At 35.3% G+C, this 12986-nt stretch overlaps 1 protein-coding gene across 4 annotated transcripts in view; it reads left to right on the forward strand.

Annotated features, from left to right (window-relative positions):
- ADK (adenosine kinase) overlaps positions 1-12986 on the forward strand; it is a 577911-nt gene that overhangs the window by 453944 nt on the left and 110981 nt on the right. For all 4 annotated transcript variants that reach the window (XM_036928604.2, XM_036928605.2, XM_036928602.2 and 1 more), the window contains one exon: positions 12496-12531. In XM_036928604.2, coding sequence (XP_036784499.1) covers positions 12496-12531 — 36 coding nt within the window. The remainder of the gene's footprint in view (positions 1-12495; positions 12532-12986) is intronic.

Genomic DNA, 12986 nt, shown 5'->3' on the forward strand with positions numbered 1-12986 from the left:
CTAGGTTATCCAGTTTGTTGGCATATAATTTTTCATAGTATTCTCTAATAATCTTTGCATTTCTGTGGTGTCCATAGTGATTTTCCTTTCTCATTTCTGATTCTATTTATGTGTGTAGACTCTCTTTTTTCCTTGATAAGTCTGAAAATGCCAGTATTTTGTTACTCCCAATACACTGTGTTATCTTCAGTTCCCAATGTGTTGTTAATATCAAATGAACACTTACTCATCCTTTGTCATGAAGATTACAAAACACTGCAGGCAGTTTTATCTCTGATTGGGTAAAGTGTTATCTCTGATTCTGACGAGGTTTGTGAGGTAGAATGATAGACATTTCTTGATCCTGATTTGTAGACTAAAATGATTGGCTCCCATTTCATTATCAAATGTAGTATGAGCTTTTCAAAAATATTCTGTATCTTGTACCTGCTACATGCTTTGTTGAGTGTTCTCTGTCATTTTTCCATGTGTGTGTGTTTTAATAGCCTATCTTGTACATTTGGCTGATTTCTTTTTCATGCATATTAGATATTTTCCTTCGACTTCTTTGTAGTTTCATTTTGGTTTTTTTTGGTTTTTCTTAAAATACCTGGGTTGAATGTTATTTCCACAGGTGTCCTTACTACTTCTGCTGACATTGTGAAAGTTTTAAGTTTGCTTTATTGGACTTATTCCTAAGATAGCAGCGTTACAGTATATAATTACACATATGTATTTTTTCTCTGTGTACATAATTATTGTGAGTCAGCTGGCAAGAAGGAAGAAAATAATACTGGTTATTGGTGATATTTGGATGTGATGTGTTATATACATGCCCATAGGTTAAAAATTCTGACCTGCGAAGAAATTCTTTTTGTTTCCCATTAGAGATAGGAGAGTAGATGCTTCTCTGTTTCTATTATATATTTTTATGTTAATAAATCACAATGTAGTCCTATAAATTCCTTTTTTTATTTAGTCCAGCGATACACTGGGATTTCCAACTCTGCTGCCATTTCTCCCACAAAATACCAAGAGACCCAAGGCATAGGGGAACTTTGTATTAGGTTCTGCAGTTAGACTGAAAACAGCTTATTATTCTACTGTATCTCGTACCTTACCCTTGCCACTTCCCTCACAGTAAAGTTTAAAAAAAAAAATTCCCTGTGTACTTGTCTATTTCTGTGTTTTATATATTATTTGTTTTCATTTTATTTTTACCTTATTTTCTAGAATAAGGTTAAATAAGTTAGAGGCATTAGAGTGGCCCTGGAGGGTGGGATTTATAGTGGCAGTAATTATCACACATTTACATTGTGCATGGAAGGTGGAAAATGTAAAGGAGATTGGTGTACATTTGAACTGAGAGAAAGGAATTATTAGGAAGGCACTTAACAAGAATGCTGATCTCTCCCCTTCTGAGATCTTCCCTTCCTCTTCTTATCTAATGTTTAACACTGGTCAGTAATGCCTGTCTCATTGTCCCTCGTGACCGTGTATCTAAATTCACAAGAATTGGTTATTTATCTTGTTTTTTACTGTCTTTTTATTACTATGATTTGGTTTTTAGATTCTTTTTGCCAGTTATTGAGGAAAATAAGATCTGTCAATAGATATACAGTTTACTTATCTTAAAGCTAATATGCCTGCTTTCCCTAAGGCCTTCAGTTTTTCATTGGTAACTCAGTAATAAAGGAAAAAGTCTGTTTTGAAATATACATATCTACAAGTAGCATAATGCAGGGATTGGCAAACATGTTCTTTAAAAGTCCAGTTAGTATGACATTTGTTGAACTATTCAGTTCTGTCATGGTAGCATGAAAGCGAACATAAACAATATGTAAATGAATGAGCATTACTGTGTTCCAGTAAAGCTTTATTCATAAAACAGGCAGTGAATTTGACCTGCAGTTGCCAACCCTGGGCATAATGTACTGATCATACATTGTAATAGAGCCCTCTTTTGGCTGAAAGAGAGGATCAGGGGGGAAGAAAAAAATGGAATGATGTTGTTAACTACCTGGAGCTTCCTAGTTGGTAAGACAAAAAGCAAGAAAATGACAGTAATATAGAATACATAAAGTAAAAGAGGGTTTAGAACTGAGTAGAGTTATTCTTCAGAGGGTTTCAATCTTAGAATGCTGGTAGAGAGTTAATGATTTAGTGCAGCAGCTGTAATAGGAACTGTATCTTTTGTACAATAAGATGTAAAAGCAATGTACGAGATGCTTCAGATGAATGGTCAATCTGTTTTAACCTAATAAGCTTTGTTTTTAACCAATAAATACAGTTAAAGATTTGTTCAATGTGCCAGGATGCTTTAGGATATATACTTAAAGATTTTCTGATTTACACTGAATTTCTGCTGAAAGTAATGGAGTAAGAGAGACCAGATTTATCTTCCCTCCCTAAACAATGTAAAACCATACAAAATATGTAAACAACAATTTCCAGACACTAGACAACAGGCAGCACAGGACAGTGATCCCTGAGAGAAGGGAAGCAACTGAGGGAATTCCCTGTAATTAACACAGCTTTCTGCTTAAACATAGTTTCCATTCTGCACTGCAGGAAGGGGGAATCTCAAACACAGTGGTCCAACTGAATTGAAACAGAATTCAAAATTGAAGGAGGCCAACATGGCTACAATTTGCAAGAGTACCAAACAAGAAAGCTGCACAGAAACAGGGTAAACATATTAGATACCGGCAGAATTTCCCAGAGTCTTCAGGTGAATACTGATCAGCAGGTTATGTGTGTGAGGAAACTATGCAAAGTCATAGGTAAAACAATTGGAAAAGAGCAGGCAGAAAATTTCCCTAAATTCACACAGGCTGATAATAGTTGATATCATTAATAGCCAGAGTGGAGAAACCGCTAATAAATAGGACATTTTACGTAGTACTCAAAAAGATACTACATCAGTAGGTTATGAGATTTGCTCTAGATTAAAGGCTGTTCTCATCTCACCTAACAAAACCTAAAAATAAGCCTGGAAAAAATCAAACTGTTTTTAAAGTAACCTAACTGAATTTAAGAAAAGACCTCAAAAATGTGTAAAGAAATGCAAAAAATCCAGCACCCAAAAATAAAATTCTTAATGTCTGGCAGCCAGTCAATTATCAAGCATGCAAAGAAGCAAGAAAATACAATGTATAATGAGGGAAAACATCAATCAATAGACATGGCACAGATATTAGAATTATTTGGCAAGGATTGACATTCTAAATATATCCTGTATTTCAAAAAGGTAAAGGTAAACATAATCCTGTTGAGAGATACAGAAAATATTAAAACAAATGAACTTCTAGAGATGAAAAATATGCTGGATGAGGTTAAATACTGCAGAAGAAAATATAATAGTGATCTTGAAGACATAGCAGAAGCTTTCCAAAATTAAACACTGAGAGAAAAAAAAAAGACTTGGAAAAACAATAAACAGTGTGTCAATGAATTCTGGGACAACTTCAGTGACCTAACATACATATTTGGAGCCCTGGGAAGGGAGAGGAGGATGAGGAAAATATATAGATCAGTAAAGGCTGAAGATGTCCCAAGTTTGATGAAAATATAACTCCACAAATCCAAGTAGCTCAATGAACTGCAAGCAGAAGAAACAAGGAAAAAAATATATCAATGAACATCATAATCAAACTAAATAAAGTCAGTGATAAAAAAAGAAATCTTAAAAAAGGAGCCAGATTTTCTCTTTTAAAGACACATTATACACAGAGGAACAAGGATAAGAATGATAGCAGTCTTATCATCTAAAACATTGCAAGACAGAGAATGAAACTGGATTGCTATCTAACTCCATAGACAAAAGTAAACTCGAAATGGATCAAAGATCTGAATGTAACTCATGAGACCATAAAACTCTTAGAAAAAAACATAGGCAAAACTCTCTTGAATATAAACATGAACAACTTCTTCATGAAGATATCTCCACAGGCAAGGGAAACAAAAGCAAAAATGAACAAGTGGGACTATATCAAACTAAAAAGCTTCTGCACAGCAAAGGACAACATCAGTAGAACAAAAAGGCGTCCTACAGTATGGGAGAATATATTCATAAGTGACATATCCAATAAGGGGTTAACATCCAAAATATATAGAGTTCATGCACCTCAACAAACAAAAAGCAAATAATTCAATTAAAAAATGGGCAGAGGATCTGAACAGACACTTCTCCAAAGAGGAAGTTCAGATGACCAACAGGCACATGAAAAGATGCTCCACATCACTAATCATCAGAGAAATGCAAATTAAAACCACAATAAGATATCACCTCACACCAGTAAGGATGGCCAGCATCGAAAAGACTAAGAACAACAAATGCTGGTGAGGATCCAGAGAAAGGGGCATCCTCCTTCACTGGTGGTGGGAACGTAAGCTAGTTCAACCATTGTGGAAAGCAATATAGAGGTTCGTCAAAAAACTAAAAACAGAAATGCCATTTGACCCAGGAATCCCACTCCTAGGAATTTACCCTAAGAATACAGGAGCACAGTTTGAAACAGACATATGCACCCCTATGTTTATCGCAGCACTATCTACAATAGCCAAGAAATGGAAGCAACCTAAGTGTCCATCAGCAGATGATGAATGGATAAAGAAGATGTGGTACATATACACAATGGAATATTATTCAGCCATAAGAAGAAAACAGATCCTACCATTTGCAATAACATGGATGGAGCTAGAGGGTATTATGCTCAGTGAAATAAGCCAGGTGGAGAAAGACAAGTATCAAATGATTTCACTTATCTGCGGAGTATAAGAACAAAACAAAAACTGAAGGAACAAAACAGCAGCAGACTCACAGAACCCAAGAATGGACTAACAGTTACCAAAGGGAAAGGGACTGGGAAGGATGGGTGGGAAGGGAGGGATAAGGGGAAAAAGGGACATTACGATTAGCATACGTAATGTAGTAGGGGGACACGGGGAGGGTAGTATAGCACAGAGAAGACAAGTGACTCTATAGTATCTTACTACACTGATGCACAGTGAGTGTAATGGGGTATGTGATGGGGACCTTGATAATGGGGGTAATCTAGTAACCACAGTGTTGTTCATGTAGTTGTCTATTAATGATACCAAAATAATAAATAAATAAATATAATGAAACAATGCAAGACAGACCTTGGAGCATTGAAAGGAAAAAATGTCAACCTAGAATTCTATACCCAGCAAAAATAATCTTTCAAAATGAAAGCAAAGCACAGACTTTGTCAGACACATAGAAGATGAACAAGTTTATCAGTAACAGACCATCACAGACCATTAAGAAAGCCTCAATGCTAATGCAAGCTATAACAGTTACATGTGGTCTAGTCTTGGATATATACGGTCATACTTAGACAAAACCTCTCTGAATCTTTAGATTTTCATCTGTGAGGTGAGAAAAATATCTGTTTTATGGGATTTTTATGAGGATCGAATGAGATAAGGAAAATAATTTGCATTCGATGTTGAGTCATTCCTTTGTGCCAAGCACGTGAGTTATGTCATTTAAAATGGAAGTAAAATACCAGTAAGAGGCCTACTACTCTGAGAATTTTCTTATGCTCTCATCTTTCTTCTTTCTTCAGTAACTGAAAAATTTGGGTTGTTGCAGAAGTTGACCAAATAGCTAATCAATCAAATTTTGATAAACTTCATTTTCTTTTAGTTACCCCTTTTTATATGCTTAAAGGTGGGAATGAACAACTCTCCTTGCTAACATAGACATATCAGCCAGTAAATCACTTTGTGAAAGGATTAAGTACTAAACCTAATTTTTTTGGTTTGTGTTTTGTCTGCCTAATTTTTTTTAGTCATGTTTATTGAGGCATAATTTATATTCTGTCTAATTTTTATTATAAACTTATTGGATAGGGCCATGAGTGTCTTTATAGCTTATACATTGCCAACAAAATTTTTGGCACTCAATAAATATTAAAAAATATTTCTATTCAGCATTCTGCAGACAGGAAGCATATGGTAATAAATGTCAGAGCACAGGTTGAAAACGTCCATAAGTTGTATGTTATATCCCTTAGAAAAGCCAGTACAGATATTTTCATGAATGAAATTTATTTTAAAAGAAAGTTCCCATGCTTATATTTTACTTCCCATGATCATATTTTACTTCCCATGCTCATATTTTACTTACAAATTTCTCTACCCTTAATTTACTTTACCTGAAAATGAAAATCTTTCCTCCGCAGGAATAGGATAATATTGAAAATTGTATAACATTAATGCAGTCTCATAAAAAAGTATATAAATGATTTTGTAGATAGCATAAAGAAAAGGCAATTCATAGTCTGAAGGGCAACATGAGGAAATATTTAGAGGCTTAAGCAACATAATTTTTTATGATATATGAGGCAAAATAAATATCAGGTAGTTCTTCATCATTAAGTATCAACATGACTTAGACTTGTATCACTGCTACAACTGTTGCAGACCTTAGAATGGTATTAGATTTTGATTCCATATTTTCCTTACTGCAAAATTCTAGCAATTTTTACATATCTTAACTCTAATCTCAATAAAGTAACTATTGCTTCAGAAAAACAAAAGACATTGTAAATTGAAACTAAACTTGGTACCAAAAAATGAATTTCATGCAAAAGATAATATATCCCAGTTTATCTGTGGTTTTCTATGTTAAATAAATGGTCAACCTTAATCAGTTACACAAACCATTTTGATAGTAGTTATCTAAGTTATTTTTCTATAATTTGCTGTGATTGATCTTTTGACCACACTTGCTTTGATTTGATTTTTGTGAGGATTTTTTAAGGGTTAACATAAACTGAATGAAAAAATGTCTGATTTTGGCCATGTTACTTAACCTTTCTAAGGCCTAGTTCCTCATGTATAACATGTGGATGGTGGGGTTCCAGGCACAGCTTAGCTGGGTGCCTCTAATTTTGAGTCTCTTCTTAAGACTGTAATCAGGATGTCAGCCATGGCTGAAGTCATAGCACTGCTGGGGGACGATCCACTTCCAGATGCACTCACATGGCTGTTTGCAAACCTCAGATCTTCATTGGTTTCTAACCATGGGCCTCTCCGTAGGGGTATTCACAACATGGCAGCTTATTTCCCCTAGAGTGAGAGCTCAGAATAAGCATGTGAGCAGAGGATGGATGAGCAAGACATGCCATCACTTTTGTCATATGAAAGAAACCAGTCACTAGTTCTAGCCCATACTCAAGTGGAGGGAATTATACAGGGGTTTGAATACCAGCAATCAGTGATCACTGGAAGCCAGTTTGGAGGCTGCCTACTACACATATGATCTACAGAACAAATCACTGAATGTATGTACTCTGGTTGCTCTGGAACTCATTGTATGATTTTACAGTTTCATATTAAATATTTCATTTATTCCTAGCAATGATCCAGTGAAATAGGTACTGTTGACTTCAATTTTATTGTGATGTACTTAGTGACTTGCTCAAGATTACGTAACAAATGAGTCATCAAACTGTGACCTTAATATAATTCTTCTGATTCTGAGCCCTGTTCTCTTTAAATCTGGCTGTAACTTCCTCCTGACAAGTACTGTCTTATATTTAAAGCCATTGAAAGAGAGCATTATGCATCTAAATGCATATACAATTATATGAATTTTACATTATAAAGAATTTCATACAAAGAATTATTTAGAGACAGACAGATAACATTCTGACTTAGACTCTCATCTACATAGTAGATTTACATCATTGCTTCAGATATTACTGAGTCAAAGTCTAATACCATTCAGAGGCCCCCAACAGCTGGAGCAGTGATGCACCTGTAGGACAATTATATACTTAGAGGGTAAATGTTGGATGAAGAGATGAGCAAAGTAAAACAGCAGAATTGGTTTGGTGGTTCCAGTCTCCCTTGGCTTTTCCCAAAACTCTGGGCTCCCCTAACTTGAGTGAGGATCATAGGGACTCCCAGTGAATTTTCTGCTTCCTCCATGCATTGGAGCAAAAAAGTAGTTTGTTTTAGATGGATATGCTGCTTTCTGTGGATAGTGAGAAGTACATTTCTTTGGTTCTAAGTTGGACCTTTTACCATTTTGTTCACTCCATGAAGTTTCAGCCTACCTCAGAAGCCCTCATGTCTGAGATTAAAAAGAGAGTGGTAACATAAACCAGCAGATGATAAATAGTTCTAACTGGGTTCAAGGCCATGAAGTGCAGAACAGGAAGTGGGAGGGCAAGGGTTATGAGCTATCATAGTAGTGATAGTAGCTAGTAGCATACCCTTCAGATTACCCTGGAGAAAAGAGAGGTGAATTTTTTTAAAGACATTTGCTACCTTCTCAAAATAACTTTGTGATATGGTTAGTAGGAACACAGACAGCTATCTTTCTTTACAGAAGTAAAATAATAGCTCCTACAGCTAATAAGTGAATTTGGCAGCCACAGCACAAGGTCAATATACAGAAATCATTTATATATCTATATAACTCATAACACATAATTGGAATTGAAATAAGAATATGGGCAAGTTATGGTTTTCGTTTAATATTGAATACAGATAACTCTACAAATTAAAACTGGGTTGTTATCAGACAAAATGCAGAGAAAATAGTTTTCTCCTCTATTGAATGTAACGGAGGTAGTTTTCTCATACACACAAACACACTCTTGAATTTCTCCTTCCTTTCCTGTGTAGTCTGAGGATTGTGCTTTTTAATAGTGGCTTGTTAATCCCTTTAAATAGCTCTTATAGTCAGTATTCCATAGTTTTGTTAACATTGAATTTCAGCTTTTTTCTTAAACCACCACTCAAAAAACCATATTTGGTGCTGGTTTCACTAACACCCTTTTTTTAGCAGCAAGCCTACTGCAAATCCTAAATAGCATGGTGTAGATGAGAGTCTAAGACTTTAATTATATGTCATTTTATTCACAACACTCATTTCCAGGAAGAAAAAAAATGACTTTGTTGCTGTAAAAGACATATTATGTGAGTATCATTCATTGTAAACCAAAAATGATACTGTATTATAGCATAGATAACAATGGGAACTAATTCTGAAAATGCAACCTGTCTGAGAAACCGAATAATAGTGGAAGTTATCAAAATGGAAAGAAGTGTTAATGTGAAATCCAGCCTCCTCAGAAATACTCTTTCCTAGCCTGTTTGGTTTGCTTTTGTTGCTTGTCATGCATGAATGAAAGTGCTACACTCTCAGGGGAGCAGGAAAGCCTCTGTGTCGGTTGTTTATTTCCTTAATCCCTCCTCCTTTGTGATTTTTGATGTCAGATCTAAAATGGAAAGCCTGTAAATATAATGATTATCACATGGATAATCACCTGCATTAGGAACCGCCCTGCTTCTCTATTCTAACCCTAGCTGTTCTCCACATGTCACATCCACTCTGCAGTTGGATTTTAACCTGACTGCTTCATTAGATTTGTGAAACTCAGTACGTGGCGCCCTGGGGCAGCACAGATGGGGACTTGGCTTGTTTTCTTTTCTCACTTTTACTGCAAAGGCACACTAAAAAGTCCTTTTCAATTTAGTGTGATCAGTTCACTTGGAATCACCCCTGATACTGGGAAGTTGTCTTACTCTTCTGCCCACAGTCTATGTTTCTTTTTTATTTCCTACTTTCTGACCTAATGCCTTTTCTTTCTGTCCCTCCATGCAGTAAATCTGAGGACTAAGAGTCTGCTTAAAATTCTTACTGGGTCAAACTGTTCCCCTGTGTTGTTTTATTTGTGTTGCTGAGAGGGAAAAATAAATGTTGTTCTATCATTGTATCTACAAACACCTTCAGATCAGAGGTTAGCTGTGGGAAAGTCTACGGTGATGTGAGCCAGCTGCCTTCTCTAATGGAGTGATTGGGGGCACCAGTCCAAGATCAAAGGAAGGTGGGAGGAAGTGAGGAGATAAGATCTTTTTAAGCCATGGAACAAGTGCTTTACCTTCAGTGATAGGGCACACAGCTCTACAAACCTGTGTCAGGGGCCCCTAAGATAAAAAATTGAGTTGACTTTTCTTCAGCATGTCCTTCCTCAGTCAGAAATATGTTGGCACTTGGAATAGTTTACAGATGTGGAAGTGTCCTAGGGCCCGGTTTCCTTAAAGAATAATGATCTGACATTTATATATGTGTCTTCTTGCAATTAGTCAGTTCTACTATACCATAACAGATCACAGTAAATTGCATCTTACATTTGTGTGAGCAAAACTGGATATGAAAAAAGCAATTTACTGTATGTGAATTTTCAGTTTTTATGTCTTGGTGCAATTTTAGTCAGAGAGAGTCTTCACATTAACTCTTACAGTCATCTGGAGTTCTTTCATGCCTCTGATGAAGCTCCATATAAATATGTAGTCCTAGCAGAGCTTTTCAGTTGTTTTTTTCATGTAGAATTAGCTTGGTTAATTCTTGGATTAGACACCTTGGAAAAATACTGCATTGATATATTTTGAACCTTAACCTTTTCCTTGACATCCAGGCCAGCAAATATTGACTATGTGGTATGTAAAACTCTATTGTAAGTAAACTATCAAAGAGGTTAACCTGGCTTGCACCAGTTGTCAAGATCATAATTCATTTTTTTAAATTTACATCACTAAGGCCATCTTGATCAACCTTATGCTTCTCTAGTGAACAGCCCTAAGAAATTGTACTTTCAGCTTATCACTTTCTATTACTTTCACTGTTCAGCTATAATCATCCATTTCAGCTATTTCAAACCCTCAAAATGGTTGTTTAAATCTATTAGTTATTAGTGTATTAGGCCATAAGCACTTACATACTTTTTTCCCCATGTAGATAGTACCCATATTTGTGCTGGAGACACTGACTGTACTTTCTGCCTTACATGGTTTGGTATAGCAGTCGTTTTCGTTAAGTTGGATCTGCTCACTACTTAGGCTCAAATCCCATCCTTCTATTAATATCTCTTGGCAAAGATAATTTTGGAGGAATGTAAGTTAAGATGTAGAGGCTCTTGACAGTTGTCTGCAATTTTTTCATTTTCAAGAGGGAAGTGGAGTTGAAACATAATATTCCCTCCATTTTCTGTATCAGTTCTAAAATTAAAATATATGCACAAAGGAGAGTTTAAAAAGAAAAAAGTTTCAATTATACAGAGTGTTTTTTTTACTTGATAACCTTTTGTAAGAGCATTAGTGTATATAATAATGTTCCAGGTTGTGCCCTTAAGATATTAGTATCTTAATGATCTAAGGATTAGAAAAACCTTAAAAAATGTAATGTCTAGAAAAAATTATGTATTGCAATTTTTGACTTTTTTAATCTTCAACTTTTATTACCCTGTCATCTGATATCAAAGAGAATAGGGGGTATTTTTAGACTGTTATAAAAAAAGTAGAAATACTGAATCACCTAGATTTAATAGTTGTTAACACTTTGCCATTTTTTTCTTCACTTTAAATTTTTTTAAGTATTCTGAAGTAAATTGAATATATCATGCCAGTTTATCCCTAAATATTTCAGGATAAATCTCTAAAATTAAAGATATTTCCTTTAATCAAACTAATAACTTCTAGTATTATCTAATTTACATTTCATATTCAAATTTTTCCAGTTGTCCCCACCATGGTTTTTTTATAGCTGGTTTGTTCAAAACAGAATCCAGTTAAGGTGTGTACATCACTCTTGGTCATTTCCCCTCTCCCCAACTTTATCAAGAGATTACCTTTCTGAAGAGACAAGCAATGTCCTACCTTATGAATTGTCCATTTGCTTTCTTAGTGTATCATTTAACTTGTTCTCCTATCCTCTATATTTCCTGTAGACTGCAAGTTACTGAGTTAAAGTTTGATTATTTTATGTTGAAAATTTGGTCAGAGAACTTTATGGATGATCCTTTTTACTTTATGCAGCATTAGAACACACAGAATATTTGGTAATCCCACAATTATGATAATAAGTGAAAGGATTGATTGCTGGGTTAAGGTGATGACAGCTTGATCCTTCTATTATAAAGTTATACTTCGCTCCCGTGACCAGCACATAATCTGTGATATTTTGATTCCATGAAATACACAGTTTCCCATCATCTTTTCACCTAATGAAATTAGCATCCACTGATGATCCTTGCCTGGATAAATTTCATTAGGGATTGCAAAATGGTGATTTTTCTGAATCCATACATTTTTTAGCAGACATTCTTCTCTACAGAAGAGCTTTCTGAAAGGTATTGTTTTAATTAAAGACATAACCACCAGTATGTTCTTAGGTTTCAAATGATTGTCTTTTCTTTGCTGGGGTCAAAACACCTGAACTCATTGTGACAGCTACAGTAAAAACATGCACTACATCTTCTTTATTCCAACTTGTGAAGTGTGTTGACATTATGCTGCCTTTTTTTATGCCAAGGAAAAAAGAAATATTTTTTTGGTGTAAGAATAAAAATTGAACTATGTGAGTACATTGAGATAATTGTGTAAAAAGAAGACTGCTTGAATGAGTTTCAAAATGGATTATTTCTTCATTACCTAGCACTTTATAATTAACTGTTCTTTTTTTTTTATATTCAGGAAGCTGCCACTTTTGGTAGAGAGCAAGGCTTTGAGGTGAGTTAACCCACAATTGTACACTAAACAGATCCTAAAGGTTTTTTCTAGCTGATAATGAAGTTCTTTTGGACAGTGATTGATGTGCTATTATACTCTCAGAGTCTCACAGCAGTTGCCATGGAAACTTGGCAGTCGTCATGGTTTCTTTGTTCTGCCAGCACAGTGTTATGACGCACTCCGCTAGGTCTGCACCCAACATCGCCTACAGATGTTATTTATTGAATTTTGAAAAGCCTCTTGGGAAGCCAAGAGGTTGGGCACGGTTTCAAGCTGCCTCTGCAGATATGGGGCCTGTCAGTTTGTTCAGTTAAAAAGCTACCTCATTAGCTGCATTACATTTCATAAGGATTCACTGCTAAAGCAGTGGAGGAGCAAGACTAAGTAGTGAAATATAATGTCGTTTAAATAATTCCAACCCTACTACATGTAGATTATCATTATGCAAATTAATT

Source organism: Manis pentadactyla, chromosome 8 (genome assembly GCF_030020395.1).
Source record: "Manis pentadactyla isolate mManPen7 chromosome 8, mManPen7.hap1, whole genome shotgun sequence".
Lineage (NCBI taxonomy): Eukaryota > Metazoa > Chordata > Mammalia > Pholidota > Manidae > Manis > Manis pentadactyla.